At 40.6% G+C, this 17,040-nt stretch overlaps 2 protein-coding genes across 4 annotated transcripts in view; one reads left to right on the plus strand and one right to left on the minus strand.

Annotated features, from left to right (window-relative positions):
- Nucleotides 1–17,040, minus strand: part of LOC118509000 (calcium/calmodulin-dependent 3',5'-cyclic nucleotide phosphodiesterase 1-like) — a 161,739-nt gene that overhangs the window by 26,131 nt on the left and 118,568 nt on the right. Inside the window, exon 6 of one of the 2 annotated variants that reach the window (XM_036049013.1) lies at nucleotides 3,056–3,106. The exons of the other annotated variant lie outside the window; for it this stretch is intronic. Within the exon in view, the coding sequence (XP_035904906.1) occupies nucleotides 3,056–3,106 (51 nt within the window). The remainder of the gene's footprint in view (nucleotides 1–3,055; nucleotides 3,107–17,040) is intronic. 2 annotated transcript variants of the gene reach the window in all.
- The window catches only part of LOC118509001 (maltase 2-like), a 60,697-nt gene that overhangs the window by 7,185 nt on the left and 36,472 nt on the right, over nucleotides 1–17,040 (plus strand). The window lies entirely within an intron of this gene.

The raw sequence follows: 17,040 nt of genomic DNA on the forward strand, positions 1-17,040 counted from the left end.
GAGGTCGTTTCGATTTAGCCACAGAAGCATAAATTATCGTACGATTTCGTGATTCACTCGCTAGCTTCGGTGGGATAAACAGAGCGTCCGCGAAAGGACCTTCGGTGTAACGGTCTTCCACGGTACGCGTTTTATTGTTTTGAGACTACATTCGGTCATGGGGAATGTGAAAGCCTCGATCGTGCAAAATGGGTGACGACAGGCTTATCATCCACACCAGAGCAGCAGTCTTCAGCTGTTTTGGCTACCAAGCTTGCACTTGCTTTTGGCAATTGGATTTACAGCACGAAGGTTGGCAAGATGTGTGCCTGGACGGGTCGACCTCGAGTGCCATTTTGTACTCGGGGCTGTAAAATTCATTGTCATTGCCATGGTTAATGCTATGCTTAAGAAGAGTATAAAATTATAGGAGATGAATAAAAAACAACCGGGAACAAAGAGGTTGTTCGTATATAGTATTGCAAATTGCTATGAATGGCGCAGGATAAATGGGCACAATAATGGAAGGCAATTGTAGTCCACTGTAAAGGTTCACCTTTGTGTGTATTTAACTTTTGTGTAAAGTGGTGATGGGAATATTTCGTTTTTTTTAACGGAATGGAACAAGTTCCATTTCAGAAAGAAACGGCAGGTTCTTTGAACCTACTTAAACAGGAACTGCAAACTGTGACAAAAAATGTAGGTGCAAAAAATCTACCCTGTGATTTAATTTGAACCTGCTTAGGGAAAACGGAACGAACCTAACTGGCTTGGAACGAAAATCCCATTGCTGGTTTGAAGTAGCGATGAGAGATGCGGGACTTTGAAGATTCGAAGATCCTTTCCCTAGAAAGACTCGAATCGGATTAAATACTAATTGGATTAAATACTATCGGATTCGAATCCGGTTCTGATTCTATAGAGATTTGATCTGATTCAGATTCCATAGGGATTCTAATTCGGTTGGAATCCAATTGGGATTCCATTGGGACTTGATTAGGCTTCGATTGAGATCGGATTAGGATTCCATTGGGTCTCGATTGGAATCTAATTGGGATTCTGTTGGAACTTAATTGGAATAAGATTGAGATCTGAATAGGAGGCCATTTGGACTCGGTTTGAATTCGGTTGGGATTTGATTGGGATTCGATTGACATTCGAGTTGAATTGGATCTGGATTCGATTGGGATTCGAGTAGGATTCGGTTGAGTTACGATTGGAGTTTTATTGAGATTTGATTGAGATTCGATTGGGATTCGATTGGGATTCGATTAGGATTCGATTAGGATTCGTTTGGGTGGTGATTGGGATTTAGTAAGGTTTGGATAAGAGAGACGGGGTTGGAATAGTGCTGTTGTTTGATTTCATCATTCTTGATATAGTCCTGATTGTTTCACAAAAAGTGAAAGACCAAGGAAAATAATATAATGCGATCCGGATCTCTATTAGACTTGCGACTCAATGATTTGAATCTCTATTGAGATACATTTTTTCCCATCACTAGTATGAAGTATAGTATCAAACAGCTTAAAGCTTTTTTTGTAACAGTTTAATGTTTCACCATCAATTAAAACTAGTAGTTCTACACCAAAACACTGCTCACCACAAACTAAAGCCCTTTTCTCTGCTTCTTGATTGTTATTTACACACCATTCAGTGAAACAAAGCACACGGTTTTAAAGTGTGCATAGAGCTGCAAATTGAATTTTCACATCGTTTTTTCGCTACGTCCGCGCTTTTACCGACGCTTCGCAAACCGTACGCAAACTTTTCGATCCAAATTGACGTGCCAAAGTGGGAATCGCCAAAACCGGAACGTAACCGCGGAACTTTTACCACCCAAGCTCAATCACCGTTTAGCACCGTACTGTTGCGACTAACTTTTGACCACGATTGAAAGGATTGTGATTCGATTTTACACCGACGAAAGTGCCGGTCGTGCACACAACCAACGAGAATGGGTTTTGTGTAGCTTCAAAATTGGTTGGTTAGAACAGTGTTCAATCGGCAAAGCGTTTGGGAGGGTGAGGTGATTTTGGGGTTAAAGATTGGTTTTTTGGGTTTTTTAGTACGGCTGAATGCCATTGTTTTGTCACACCAGGAATTGCTTTGTGATGTGCTTAATAATCATTTTAGTTTGTAACACCTTTAACAATAAATGTAGCTAAAAATTATAGTCTCACAATAAGCAATAAGTTTATAAAAAGTTTTTAGCTAGAGTTTATTTACACTAACAGGTCCACTGGGACCACGGTTATGTCACGCTTCCTAAAAGCATACCACACTGCTAATGCACTACTCTGTCTGTGTCCCAAAGTGTTGCCCTTTGTTATATGCATTACCACTTCGATTCGGTTCGCTGACCATTGTTTCATTATTATGACTCTTTTGGCTGCATCCTACGAAAGCTTTCGACAAACTATTTGCTTCATTTCTATTTCCAGTGGCCCTGTTTTTTTGGGGGGTTCCTTTCACAGCACCCTCTACGTTGAATGCCAATTCTATGTGTGTGTGTGTTTATTAAAATAAATACGCTGCAAACGTTGTTCAATGGTATCTTTTTGCAGGTTTTGATAACTCTTTGCTGTCAGGGTTGTTTCGTTCTAGAGTGAAACAGTGAAAAGGCTCCCTTACGGGGGAAGCATCTCTTGCGTCTACAGCGCCAGTGTTCATTAGAGCGAGCGAAACGCGGTACGTTGCCGTGGTACGCTAATAAGCGTTGAATGGACCAGTGTTTGCTTGGCATAAAGTTGTTTCTGCTGCAAAATAATTTACACTTTCAACAGAAACTTTACTCCGATATGCCAATTTGCACTATGCGCGCCTAGGGATGGCTAAAGTTTTACTACACAGCAAGCAGAGCAACGTAAAAATTATTCCACTACTACAGAGCTAGCGACTGTACGATGATGGGAGCGTTCTTATGCAATCCTACTCGCAATTACTTACTGCATGAGCTTTTTTATCAGGCTGGATAGAATAATTGTTGGTGGGTAGGTTGGAGGTTTTAGCATGAATACATATAAATAGTAAAACTGTTTTAATAATCATCCACAACTCGAAAACGTATACTCACATAGATTTACTATCTTTTGCGCTTCTTTTGACGGACGGTTTGGTGGCGATGCTGATCGATTTCCATCGAAACAGCACGAGCAAGATGGGGAATAGAAATCACAATCAATGAAGGAATAATAATTTGGCTGTACATGTTTCTAAAATTAATTATCGACTTTGCATCAATTTCTGTGGAGCGTTGCAGTATGCTAAACCGCTTTTAAGCTCTGTTTTGTTGGAGGATTTGTGGTCAAGCAACGGGAGGGCCACAGAATGTTGCTGGAAGCTTTCACATGATGTGCATGGCTTACGGTGCTGGAGTGAAACAGCTGAGCGGCTCTACCGAACCCGAACTCGCTTACAACTCGTATGCGGCGTGTTCCAACTCATTGACTGATTTACGAGCTCATGAATAATCTTGGCATTGTTTTGCGCGTATCCTCAATTTCTACCATGACCAGCAAACCTACCAGGCACCAGGCGTCTCCATCGTTAGCAGTATCGTACCAGCTTGTGTCGTGCACATGGGAAACGCTTTGCCGTTGGCCAATAAAAGCATCGTGACAGATCGATTCTGTTGTCTGTTCTACTCATTGATTACAGGCAGGCAGAAGCTGGGGATGGCGAGGAACGAGCCTATGGCCTAGAACACGATGCCACGATCTACCGCATCGGCAAGCAAAGCCCGAGTTTGGTGGTAGGCAGTTTGCTGAATAATTCCTCGCCCAGGATATCGGGGCACATTACGAAGAATCAGAACCCGGAAGCGATGGGTGTACGGGCGATGTCTTTAGTGCAGACCCATAAATCATTGTTTTCTGACAGGCCCGACCAAGGACGTAGCCTAGTGCCCGCCACATTTAACGGCGGTTGTACCCGTACACTTATGAAATAGGCTGGCGGGGGGAGCTATTTAGAGCAAATAATATTTATTCAAGCACGTGAAAATTGATGGGCAAAACAAAAGGAACACACTCACGGAGCTGATCTATCATGCAGCTGGCTGTGTGGTTTTATCCCGCAACCCATAAGCCTTTCCGAATAGGATCGGTGTGCCCTTTATTACGTTAACAGCTTCACAACACTTCCTCGCATCTTTCGTGTGAAGCAATACAAACAACAACACCCGGGGACCGACCAACCGGTGTACAGAAGGTCAGCCTCTAATCTTACTGATTAATGCCAAAAATTAGACCGGACCGAAGTGGTCGTTTGATGAAAATTTAATAAGCTTTTCCATTGCGTGCGACCGTGAAAAGTTGGCCAGCCAGATAGTGGGAAGGCTTCTGGGCGCCTGATAGGTTTTTCCGGTTTCGGTGTCCTGTGGTATTTCGCTTTCGGCACGAATTAAGCTACACGATTACCCCGAGGTAGGCTGATACGGTGATCCTAGCGGAATTTCTTCCATCGAACAAAGAGACTCGGCGTTCTTGGGTAATTATTTTTTTTTCTTGCTTGCCTCTTCCTTTTATCTGCCTAGGGCAATATTAAGGTGGAGAATATATTCAACCGGGTGGGTTTTCTCTCCCGGTGGAGCTTTAATTACATTTACGGCCATTCTCAACAGTGTGATTACAGTTTGGTCCGATGGGATTAGCACCTTTCGGTCGAGTGAGCTCTTATGCCTTTCGCTCTCGGGGGAAAGGACGAGAAGGACCCGCAAGAGGACATTTTTCTTAATTTGGAAAATTATTTCATGGTAATTTGTGTGCGCTAATGTTCACGCTAATAATACACCGTTCGGTGATTGTAGGGAGTAAAGATAAAGCGCAACACAATTGTTTGGAGATATGGGTTTGTTAAAGTCTACCTTTATCCACATCCACTTTATACACTTTGGTTTATTTTAAAGTGTTCTACTTAAAAAATGAGTTTAATACAACAAAAAACATTCGAAAAATTTCTTTAGACAATACATTTGAAAATTGTTATCTATTTTTAAAGATAGCAATAAAACCCGATAGCCCTTGTCAAGTGAATAATATCCTCTCCATTATTATTCCCACACAAAACGCTCTACCGGAAGCCACATTTCAAATTTCTCGCTCAATTCATTCCATTAACGAGCTTTCATTTAAATGAAATTGTGCGCATGATTTTCTAATGAAAACCTGACTGGCCCCGGAGCTCGAACGTCCACTTCGCAAAGCAAGCGAACGCACCATTGTTTTGGTACGGTTTCAAAAGGCACTCGCGGGGCCCGCTCTGCTCTGAAGCTGTTTTTCCGCGTTTGAACAATGCGGCTCGAAACAAAGTATCACCGTGTTTCAGCGGTCAGAAAGCACCGCAGGTCGAATGATGACAGCGCTATGGCAACGGGCAAAAGGCAATACAATCGAGCGCTAGAGTACACGTAGCGAGAACTGTCAATTGAACTTGACATTTTGGATTTGTGTTTATGGTAGGTGTACGATTGTAGGTCACAGCACTGAAAACTCGGCTCCGTTCGATGGGTTAGTGGTGCGAGTTGTTGTACGATGAAACTTTCATACTCGCTGTGCGTGGCTCGTCCAATCCTATTTTTGATTTCGCTTCCAATATTTGATAACTGATCGAACTTTCCGGGTGTGGTCGGTTCAAGTACTGGTACGGGAATGGTTTCGGGAATGGAACGAGCGAATGTTCTAGACTCGCACCATGAACTGTTCAATTGAAGGATAAATAGAGTATGGACTTGTTGGATGGAATAGTTGTACAATTTCACCACGGACATACGGAACGCACTCATCGACCTTTCCAGCAGCTTCGAAAAACATTAAACAGTCAACTCCTGTTATCCCTTGGGCTTGGTGGAAACAGTCTCTAGTCCTCCCCAACAAGACTCCCAATATTGCACGCTTAAGCAATACGGCACACTGTAAAACCTCCTTCAGCAAACCACTCTTACCTATTTTCGTACTGGTATCGGATGAGAAAGTTCACCAGATCTATCGCTACCGAGCGGCAGTGCTCGTGACAAAATGCCGGACCTTGATGTCGCCGCTTGCTCATCGTTATGGTCGTCGCGGCCGTTATCGTACTAGAGCAGGAAAATCCTTTCTCCAGCCTATCCACCGTACGGATCGTGTGTTCACGTCTTCGAAACATCGTGCAGCAATTTCGGACCAAAAAATTCACAACACTCCCGAACACTGGCTCATCGAAGCAACGGTTCGCGTTAATTTAACCGCGAATGTCTTGTGTGAGACACCTTTGACGTTCACTGCGCTACTAAACCGAGTAAGCGCTGCGGAGTAATTACACGAATACGCTCGCTTGCTGTGATGTACGCACAAAACTTGTGGTTTTGTAATGGTATCGGTGGTCTAAAGTAAGACACTATGAAAGCGGTGTGAGTGAAACGGAACCCGAGGGACAAAAAAACAGACCCACTTAAATGGGTGGAATTATTGGGTAAAAGGATGCGACGCGAATCTTCCACATCAGTCATGCAATGGACGATCGATTTCTTGCCCCGAGAGAGCGATGTAACCCCTTGGACAGCGGGACCGTTTGGAAGACATCTATCGATTGGTGGGTGAGTATATTTAGGTCGCAAAAGGAAAGGTACTGCGACTGTTCGTGAACGTACTCGACGAACATCCAGAAGGAACAAGTTACACCTGTAGCGGTGATAGAAGAACCGTGCCGCGTGTCATGTACAAATTGATTCTCAATTAAACTGAACACCGGGCAAGTGTTCGGCTCCATCCGCCGACTCCGACGGCTTCCCTAGCTAAACCTTGGTGATTTAAGACAATTACAACGTTCAAGTGCACGGAAAAAGGAGTACCTCGCCGGTTCGCAGTGTACGAGCTGGTAGCTAACCGACATGAAAGCAAACAGATATAAGGCGAAGGACGAGAGAGACAGAGAAAGAGCGAGCACATAGCAAAACCTCATAGTCCGGATCAGCACAAACGTGTTTGATATCAAGAAATTAATCAACCCTTCCACGGCACGTTGAGAGTTGGTGTTAGTTTTCCTCCCAGTTTCTTCCATTTGATACCGAGTTTTCGGAAATGGATAGGAGGAAGCTCAGCATCGAGTGTGCAATTAGACGTCTCGACGCTTAGCCCGACTCGGTGCCCGTTGTGCGGCGCACTACTAAGCCTGGCCGGGCAGGCTTAACGTGCACGAACGTGGGTTGCCACGAGCCGGACAAATACGGCAGGGCTGTACGTGTCAGTGCAAACAGTAGGCAAACAAATAAACAAACAAGCAAATATTTGCTTTTTCCTTCGATTCCGTTGTTGCCTGAGAAACTGTGTGCGTGAGGAAAGGTTTCAAAGGAAATGTCCTATTTTTTCCTGGCTGCTGTCCGGGAGGTAGCAAATGGACAGTACTAGCAGTAAGTGAAAAGCTGAGTCTGTGGTGGTGGGAGCTTCCGTAATTAGAAAAGTATTTCGGAACGGAATAGTTGCGATCGATGCGAGATGGTTTGCGTGAACAAATCCTCTAAATGCTTGCGATCATCATTAATATGTGACAGCTGAAGGAGGTATAATTGAATGGCTAAAGCGGTTTTGGGGGAAAACAATGATGACAAACCTATTTACCCAAGAGAGCTTAGGAACTGCCCAGTCCGAACTATTACGCTTCCCCAATGGCAAAAGGTAAGAAATTGTATAATAATCGACCAAATTGATATTGAATAAATCCAACGAGGATTCCGTTTTGGCAAACAAAACGGAGGGTTGAATAAACATCGAGCATTTTTCGTATTAAATATTCAATTGAATTTAAATGGCGACTGGCTCGAGTGTGCATGTTTGCATTTGCTACCCGTAGCAGCAATTGCCTGAGAGGCTTTCGGTAGTTTAAATTGACTTTGCAATGGAATGCATAAAGTGTCACTTGAGTGAAAAAAGCAGGGGGAAAAATGAGAACACCTGCTTGCATAATTTTTGCCCTGCTCCCGAGTTGGGTTGGGAAAAAGTTTTTCCGCTTTCGAGGCTTTGTGCCCGTTCTACCACAACCTTCGCCATTAATTCATCCCGTCATGTCAACTCTTGCGATGTTTGTATTTAAAATGCAATACAGCGACGAATTGGCTTTGGCTTTGTTTTTAGGTTCGGGGTTCCACTAACAGGACACACATCGGTACAATGAAACTAGCATTAATCGTGTCTGTACGATGGTGCTTGCTGCCCTGGTTTGTGTGTCTCTGTGTTTCCTTTCGCCTTCCCATTTTGCAGTACATTGCAAAGCAACTTATAAAATATCCGCTGCTGAGTTTGACAGAAAATTATGTAAGTGGTGAGGATTTATTTTCCCCCGTTTCCGACACGGGCGGCTTAACATTTTCTTGCGTGGCGTGCTGGTGTGTCGTGGATAAATGGATGAAGGAAACGGTAAACTAGCCGGGGTTTTCAGCCCCGGCTCATCGGGCCACATCGTTACAAGCTAGCGTGTACGGCTATTTTCCGGTAGTGTTCAAGCTTCCAAGGTTTTCTTTTTTTTCTTTCTTGTTCGTCATACAATTTGCCCTGCATCTTTATGCTGCAACGGGGACCGTGCACCGAGCAACTGCCGGTGACAAGTCAAACAGAATGCTTGATTCAAAACGGTGACAGTATCCCGGCTTTGCGCACAGGGCAACCTTCCGGAATCAGACCTCCGGAATGTGCAGTAATTCATGCGGAAATAGCGGAAGTGAAGTGAATGCAGCACGAGCGATTTGGGTGTGTGATGTGGGAGATGTTTGGAACGGCACCGAGGTCGGTATGTGAAATATGAAGGGTAGAGAGTCAAAGGAGAGGATAATGGAAAGCTTTGCCCTACAAGAACGTTTTAGGGTTTTTTTTCTTGTTTGTGTTTGATGCATACGATGGGGCAGATCCGATTTTCTCGCTGGTATGAACCGATGAAGCGAAGGAATGGAAAATGTGACGACTAAGGACACGGTCGATGTAGTTTGCCGTACGGATTAAGCAATCCGTTCGATCTTGAAAATATTCAATTGAAGAAGGGAGCAGTGAATATGATAAAAATGTGAAACGATTTTGTAACCAAAGGTATGGGATTGAATTTCCGGTTCAGAAACACACGTGGTTATAGAAACACACTTGAGGGCAATGGAGACGCCTGGTGGTTCACTCCATCAAGAACACTTTGCTGGTAGATTTACAGTTCAAAAAATGGTTTAGAAAATGGAGCTCGATATTATTGTGATTTCAGATGAAGCTACAGTAATTCTCAACCATTCACGGAACAATGTTAGCGGGATTGTGCATTCCCGTATCATTTTAAGATTATCCGCCGGGATCATTTGATGGAGGCGCCTGGTGGCTCACTCCATCAAAGAACACTTTGGCGGTAGATTTACAATTAAAAGAAGATATTGAAAAAGTAACCCGGTTTTCTTGTGTTGTCAAATGGAGCTTTAGTAATTTTCCACTATTCAGGAAACAATTTTAGTGGGATTGTGCATTCTTTTATACTTTTTTTCTACCCATTTACTTCAACGATGCTCCAAAGTGGAAAAAAAGGAATTCATCCATCTTCTACAGCTGGTGTTTCCAGCGCGAGTGTCAGAGTGTTTTTTTACGTATCCTTAGTTGATTGATTTTTGTATTGATATGTAAGCGTTGTTTTTTCACACAGCACAGAATCGCGTGCAGTTGAATCCATTTCAGGAATCCGAATTAAATCATCTGGACAAACGGTTTTCGAAGAAATCCGATACAATTGATAAATGCAGTACGAGGATCGAAATCGGCGTCGGAAAAATATTTCCAAAGAAGATTAAGTTTTTCCAAGTACTATCATTGCCTTTTTATCTTGAATGGATAGAAAACATGTTACGTGTTACATGGTATTGATAACCTTTTTATCACATCAATTGTGCAAATTACCATTAAGAACTTGTATTTCAACAAAAGTTTAAGTTGTATTCTAATATTAAATTAAAATACCATCTAATTAATTCAAAGTTCCTTCCAATAATCTTTTCCAATATCCAATCAACTTCAATCGGTCAACATCGAGGTCACCAAGTTGGTTGGTTTCTTAGAACTGTTTTTTCCTCTGCTATGCTAAGAACCATTCACAAGAAGCTCGTTCAAGTGAGCAGTAGAATTAAGAGCAAAACAAACGGAAAGGTCTTTCATGTGATTTATGTCGTTGCTAGCAATTAAAAGTTATGGTTGTTTATAAATGGTTTGCTGACGTGACGCGAGTCGCCAGACTTTCCTTCCGCAGAAGTACCTATTTTGTTTTTGCTTCGACATTCATTAAACTTATGGAAAACTATTTTTTCAAAGTGGTTTACTACTAATGAAGATTGAATAACTTGACCCTTAAGGCCAGCCATACTTTTTCATAAATGCACTACTGAAAGCGTCTAGCGAATTTACCAAACGCAAGAGCAACAATACTGTTTCTGCATAAAAGAATTTAAAAGCAAATATTACGACCGTACTGCTACATCAGGCACACACTCCAAATCTAGCCGATGAAATGAAGGGAAAGTGAAAATATTTTCATAATCCATCAAAGCGTCGCCATACTAGTGGTGGACATGCCAATTTGGTTCTCGTTAGTGCCCATTTCGGGCTCTGTTAGTCCAAATGAATTGCTGGTGTTGATTCTCGTTCTGTTCTAACTTCCATTGCTATCCTATGTCCTTTCTATTGCTGCTCCGGCGTAAAGGGCATTAGGGCCCCTCAAGGATACCAATTAACAAAATTATTTGGTTCCACATTACGAACATGTTTCTTTTTGTTGGCAACCAACGCACTCCAGCTTCAAATGGTTTGAGTGCGATGTAATGGGCGCTGAACCAAACTGTTTTCATCAAATTATTTCAAGAGAATGGACTATTTTTGTGAATCGCTTGTTTATGTGATCCTCAGTTTTCAGAAATAGGTCCCAATCTAGGTTATGCGTTCCTTTGAGCATTTCATAGGAATTTTAGCTTTTCACGAACCGTTGCCAATTAGGATCAGGGAGCGTGCTTTTTCGGCTCCTGTTATTTCTATGCAATCTAGAATCGAACGCCTTTTTATGGTATTATTACTTTCTTGCGTTACAATCACAAAGCGAGATATTTTTAACAATCTCGCAGCCCAACGTATCACGCACTCTGCTGCGCTGTACGGGACAAATAGTCGTGAAATGGCAAATTCCTGCCATGATTATGATTATTAGTGGTGTGACGCAAACTGCCCACTGACAGATGGGCCTGTAGACACGTGTACACTGTCCGGAAATAAGTCACTCCTCCGCAATAATGTCCAGCAAATGCAAATGTTTATGACGCAGCAGCAAAACCATCTCGTTTGATGCACGATTTATTTTTATGGGCAACGATTTTCGACCGTGCGACAAATGGGTGTTATTAATGGGTAATGTTTGTTTTTCTGTGTCCCGGCATGTTTTTATGCCATCATGCTGCGCGGTGAAATGTCGGCGATTGTATAATCCACGGTTGGGAAATGTTGCGGTTCTTGCTCTCATTTTTATGTTTATAAAAATAAAATGTGAAACGTAAAGAAAAACAACAGGATAATTGTTATGAATTGAGGTACTTTGGTGGTGGAAGCTATCTCGATTGCACAACCCAGTGGAAAGCTTCAATTGCTATTATGGTGGGGTGTTTCTATGCACTTTTAGGTTCCTTTTGTTTCAATAATAATAACGAACGGCTGTCAGAAAAGCAGCAAAGCAAACCGTTCCTATTTGGTGGTCGGGCTCGTTTTGGCACGAAAACATCATGTACTTTTAAATCAATGGGTAAATATTTTCTATGCGACGGCGGTCCAGAAGAGTGCTACACGGAAACGCAGCCACACGTGGATAAACGCAGAATGATCGCTATTTCATGATGGCGTGACGAAAGGATATGGTTATCTGACGCCCGATGGTCATTAAATGGCTACGGTAACGTTGATGTTGCAGCTTGATAAGTTGAGTGAATTGAGGTTATCAATTTTGTATTATGCGCGGGGTCCATGATGTCATGTCGCGGGTGTAAAAGGGCTTACCGGACTTAGATAATCTAGAAAGCTTTCAAAATTCAACTGCTTTTAGTGTGATTTAAATGAAGTGAGGGGCATTTGTCCTATAACAAAAATCTTAGTACAAGGAAACTGTCAGAAAATTGTCGCGGGTAATCTATATTCCCTGTAATATGAAGGTCGGTAGTCGGGCCCTTCATCCTATTGGAAAGCATACAGGAAGTCACATCCTTAATTTTGAAACACAAACCTAAAGAAGGCTTAAGCCATTATTGGCCTCAAAAACATTAAGTTATCATTAAGAAAATAAATCCTTAATTTGTTTTTGTCCTTTTTTTTAAAATGGATGTAGGTAATGATTAAACGGAACACTTACATATTAATTCGTTAATTTCGTGAAATATTCGTGCTTTGGAATAATGCATAGTTTTGAAAGTACGCTTGATCATATAATTATGTGGTATAATCACGCGCACTTAACGTATAGCGTTGCTGCTGGTATAACTGGTATAAGACCAGCAGAGTTAGAGTGATAGAGTTGAAGGTACGCGTTCGAAGCGAGTAAAGCTGCACGTTCTTCTCTCTCGGAACGCCAAACAGTGAACATCTAGATTGCGATACTTAGAGCTATTATAAAATTAGGGTTTTTTAACGTTAGGTTTAGTTAGTTTAGATGTAGTTGTAGGTTAGGCTTATCAATAAATTATAATTGGCGCTGTAGACAGTTCAGGAAGTGCTTAAAAACAGTGGAATAGAATTGGATTAATAATCCTTTCTAAAGTGGTTCCCGCAATTTGCACCGGCAGCTAAAGGATTGAATCCGTTGTTTGGTTCGAGGACCCCCCGGCATAACCTGCACCACACGTAAGTAAAACTTTTTTATTAGTTTTACTAACGCATACTCGATACTACAAGATAGGTCGATAATTGCAAAAAGTGTTTATAATTGTAGTTATTTTCGTTATAAACACGTGGTGCGAGACAATTCATCGAGTCTTCTCCACTCACACATCCAACCAGTACTACTAGATAGGCTGAGCGGACATTGGCATTAGTATTATCACTCGTGATAATAGATGCCGAGAGAGATCGAAAGAGAAAGAGAACATTTTGACCAACACGTTAGCTGGCGTTCACCTAGTGTTAGGTCAGATTCGGACACAGAAACAGATTCTAACAGTTCCATAAAATCCGTAACGATGGAAAATCAAATTGTTGAACAACTTAAGCAGTTAACTTTAGGTCTATCTCAAATTAATGAGAGACTTAATATTCAGGAACAATCTATTAAATGCACTCAGGAACAAATTTGTGCTCAGGCTCATCAAGTGAACCACGTGGAACCTACCACTACATGCAAGGTTGAAGATTTTTATAGGATCCCCGATCCGATCAAATCTCTTCCTACTTATGACGGTAACAGAAAGCAACTGACCGCATGGCTTGATACTGCTGAGAGCACATTGAACCTTTTCAAAGACAGAGTGAATAGTGAAGTGTATGGTGTGTACGTAACAGCTGTTTGCAACAAAATCGAAGGAAAGGCAAAAGACACAATTTGTGTTGCTGGTAACCCGAAGGATTTCGATGAAATTAAAATAATTTTAATCGATGCCATTGGAGATAGGCGTGAACTTTCGACTTTTAAGTGTCAATTGTGGCGACACACAATGACAGAAGGAATGACAATACATAAGTATTACCAACAGGCTAAAGAAATTATTCAGAATATTAAATCAATTGCAAAGCAAGAAAGAGATTATAGGGACAACTGGACAGTGATCAATAAGTTCATCGATGAGGATGGTTTGGCAGCTTTTGTGGCAGGGTTGAAAAAACCATACTTCGGTTATGCTCAAGCAGCTCGCCCAAAGGACATAGAAGATGCGTACAATTTTCTATGCAAATTTAAATCGCAGGAAGTAAATTCCAATAGAATGAACAGTCAACCACCTCCCAGTTCACCATATAAGCAGGTTCAGCAAAGCAGACCAAATTTTGGTAATTATTCACGAGCACAATCGGGTTATTTGAAAAAGCCTGATAATCAATATCCGCAACCAATGGATGTTGACAATTCCATGAGAACAAAACACACTAGCTACAATAGAACGGTCAATAACACTGAAACTACGAATAACAGTGAAAATAATTCAAAATTTTCAACGGGCCACTTCGATAGAAAATCTGACTTGAAAGAATCATTGAATTTTTTGCCATACATAACTGTTTACGACAGCTCTTTGGACAGAACTATACGGTTACTTATTGATAGTGGAGCAAATGAAAATATTCTTAAACCAGGAATTATTTCCAATTGTGAGGATAATTGCTCTGCTACAATATCGAATGTTTTTGGAAATCATGCTACGAGCAAGAAAGCGACATGCCAATTGTTAGGAAAACAAATAAAACCACAAACGTATTTCATTTACAATTTCCATAATTATTTTGATGGACTTATAGGCTCAAAGTTCATGGCCGAAACTAATACTGTAATAAATTACCATACTAATACTATCACTATACAAGGTATAAAAACCAAATTCAAAAAATATTATGCTGACAAATATTTTCATCACACTATAACAGTAACAACTGATCGCAGTGGAGATTGGTTTGTGCCAACTTTTCAACGAATTGATCAAGATACAATAATAGAACCTGGGATGTATTCTTCACTAAACAATAAATCCACCATTAATGTGTTATCAACAAAAAAGATCCCTCCAGAAATTACAACGCTTAAAATAACTGTAAATAATTTTGAAACGATTTCGCCCATTCCGTTTGATTCTAATACCATTCCAAACAAAAGTATGATTGAACAATTAATTAGAACTGATCATTTATCGAATTTTGAAAAAGAGCAAGTTATCAACACCATTTTGAAACATCATCGAGTACTTTTAAAAAATAATGAAAAACTCACGAGTACCACCATAATAAAACACAAAATAAATACAAAAGATGATATCCCGGTGTACACTAAAACTTACAGATATCCACACGTATACAAACAAGACGTAGAAGCTCAAATTAAAGAAATGCTAGAAACGGGCATAATTAAACCTTCAAAGAGTCCTTACGCATCTCCTATTTGGGTTGTTCCAAAAAGAAAAGATGCATCAGGAATACAAAAAGTTAGAGTTGTAATCGATTTTCGGAAACTAAATGAGAAGACGATTAGCGATAAATTCCCTATGCCTGAAATTGAAGATATCCTGGATAGCTTGGGTAAATCACAATATTTTACGATATTGGATCTTAAATCTGGTTTCCACCAGATCGAAATGCATCCCGATCATCAAGAAAAAACTGCATTTTCCACAAGTTACGCTCATTTCGAATTTACTAGAATGCCTTTTGGGCTAAAAAATGCACCAGCTTCATTTCAGCGCACAATGAACAACATTTTAGCAGAGCTTATCGGTAAAATTTGTTATGTTTACTTAGACGATATCGTAATTGTTGGAAACAGTTTGGAAACCCATCTGGAAAACGTTTCAACAGTATTAGAACGATTGGCACAATTTAATTTAAAAATTCAGCTGGACAAATGCGAGTTCTTAAAAAGAGAAACAGAGTTTCTTGGACATACAATCTCTCCTGACGGGATAAAACCAAACCCTGATAAAGTAAAGAAAATTTTGAACTGGCCATTGCCCTCAAACGAAAAACAAATCCGACAATTTCTGGGTTTATCTGGATATTATCGTCGATTTATTAGAGACTATTCAAAGATTACAAAACCATTAACTAAATATCTTAAAAAAGGGCAGTTAATTGATATCAAAGACCCAGAATACATTGATTCCTTTATCAAATTAAAAGAAATAATAGCGTCAGATCAAATACTTGCATATCCCGATTTCAATCTACCTTTCATACTAACTACGGATGCCAGTAACTTTGCTTTAGGAGCAGTACTTTCACAAGTACAAAACAAAATCGAGAGGCCAATTGCGTTTGCTAGCAGAACATTGAATAAGGCAGAAACGAATTATTCTACTATAGAAAAAGAGGCACTCGCGATTATTTGGGCAATCCGTAAATATAAACCATATCTTTATGGGAATGAGTTCAAACTTTTTACCGATCATAAACCTCTCACGTTTATTAAAACATCTTTAAAAAACAATAGAATACTAAATTGGAGGCTTGAGCTAGAAAATTACCAATACAATGTCGAATACAAGCAGGGAAGAACAAACGTGGTAGCAGACGCTCTTAGTAGAAAAATAGAGGCTCCAAATGAAATTAATGCCAACAGCACAACTACCCTTGATACAAATCATTCAGCAGATACGTCAGACCATTTTTATATAAAATCAAGCGAAAGGCCTTTAAACTATTACCGCAACCAAATAATATTTGAAAAGGGCAATCAACATCAAGATTTAATAGAAACACCGTTCGCACATTATAGAAGAATTATTATAAAAAGAAGAGAATACGATGAAAATACGATCACTAATATTCTGCAGAAGTACCATAACGGAAAACAAACGGCCATATTAGCTCCAAAATGTATCATATCATTAATACAAAGTTCTTTCAAGAATCATTTTAGTTGCTGTGGTTACATGATCATGACACACTCACAAGTCAAAGATGTGACGTCGGTTGAAGAACAGAACCAGCTTATAGCAAAGGAACACGAAAGGGCTCACCGTGGCATAAATGAAGTTGAAAGCCAAATGAAGCGATCGTTCTTCTTCCCCAAGATGCATGAGCAAATCAAATCCGCAGTCAACACGTGTACTGTATGCAATAAAAACAAATACGAACGGAGGCCATATAACATCAAAATATCGCCGAGACCGACAACAGAAAAGCCAATGGAACGTGTCCACATGGATATTTTTTCCATCAACTCGAATAGTTTCCTTTCGTTAGTAGATGCGTTTTCGAAATTCGCTCAAATGATTCCTATAGAAACGAAAAACTTGATAGACGTTAAAAGTGCACTGGCAAAATATTTCAGTAATTTTGGAATCCCAAGACAAATAGTTACTGATCATGAAACGACGTTCAGATCCATACAGCTAAAACAGTTCTTGAG

This window comes from Anopheles stephensi, chromosome 3 (assembly GCF_013141755.1).
Source record: "Anopheles stephensi strain Indian chromosome 3, UCI_ANSTEP_V1.0, whole genome shotgun sequence".
Classification (NCBI taxonomy): Eukaryota; Metazoa; Arthropoda; class Insecta; order Diptera; family Culicidae; genus Anopheles; species Anopheles stephensi.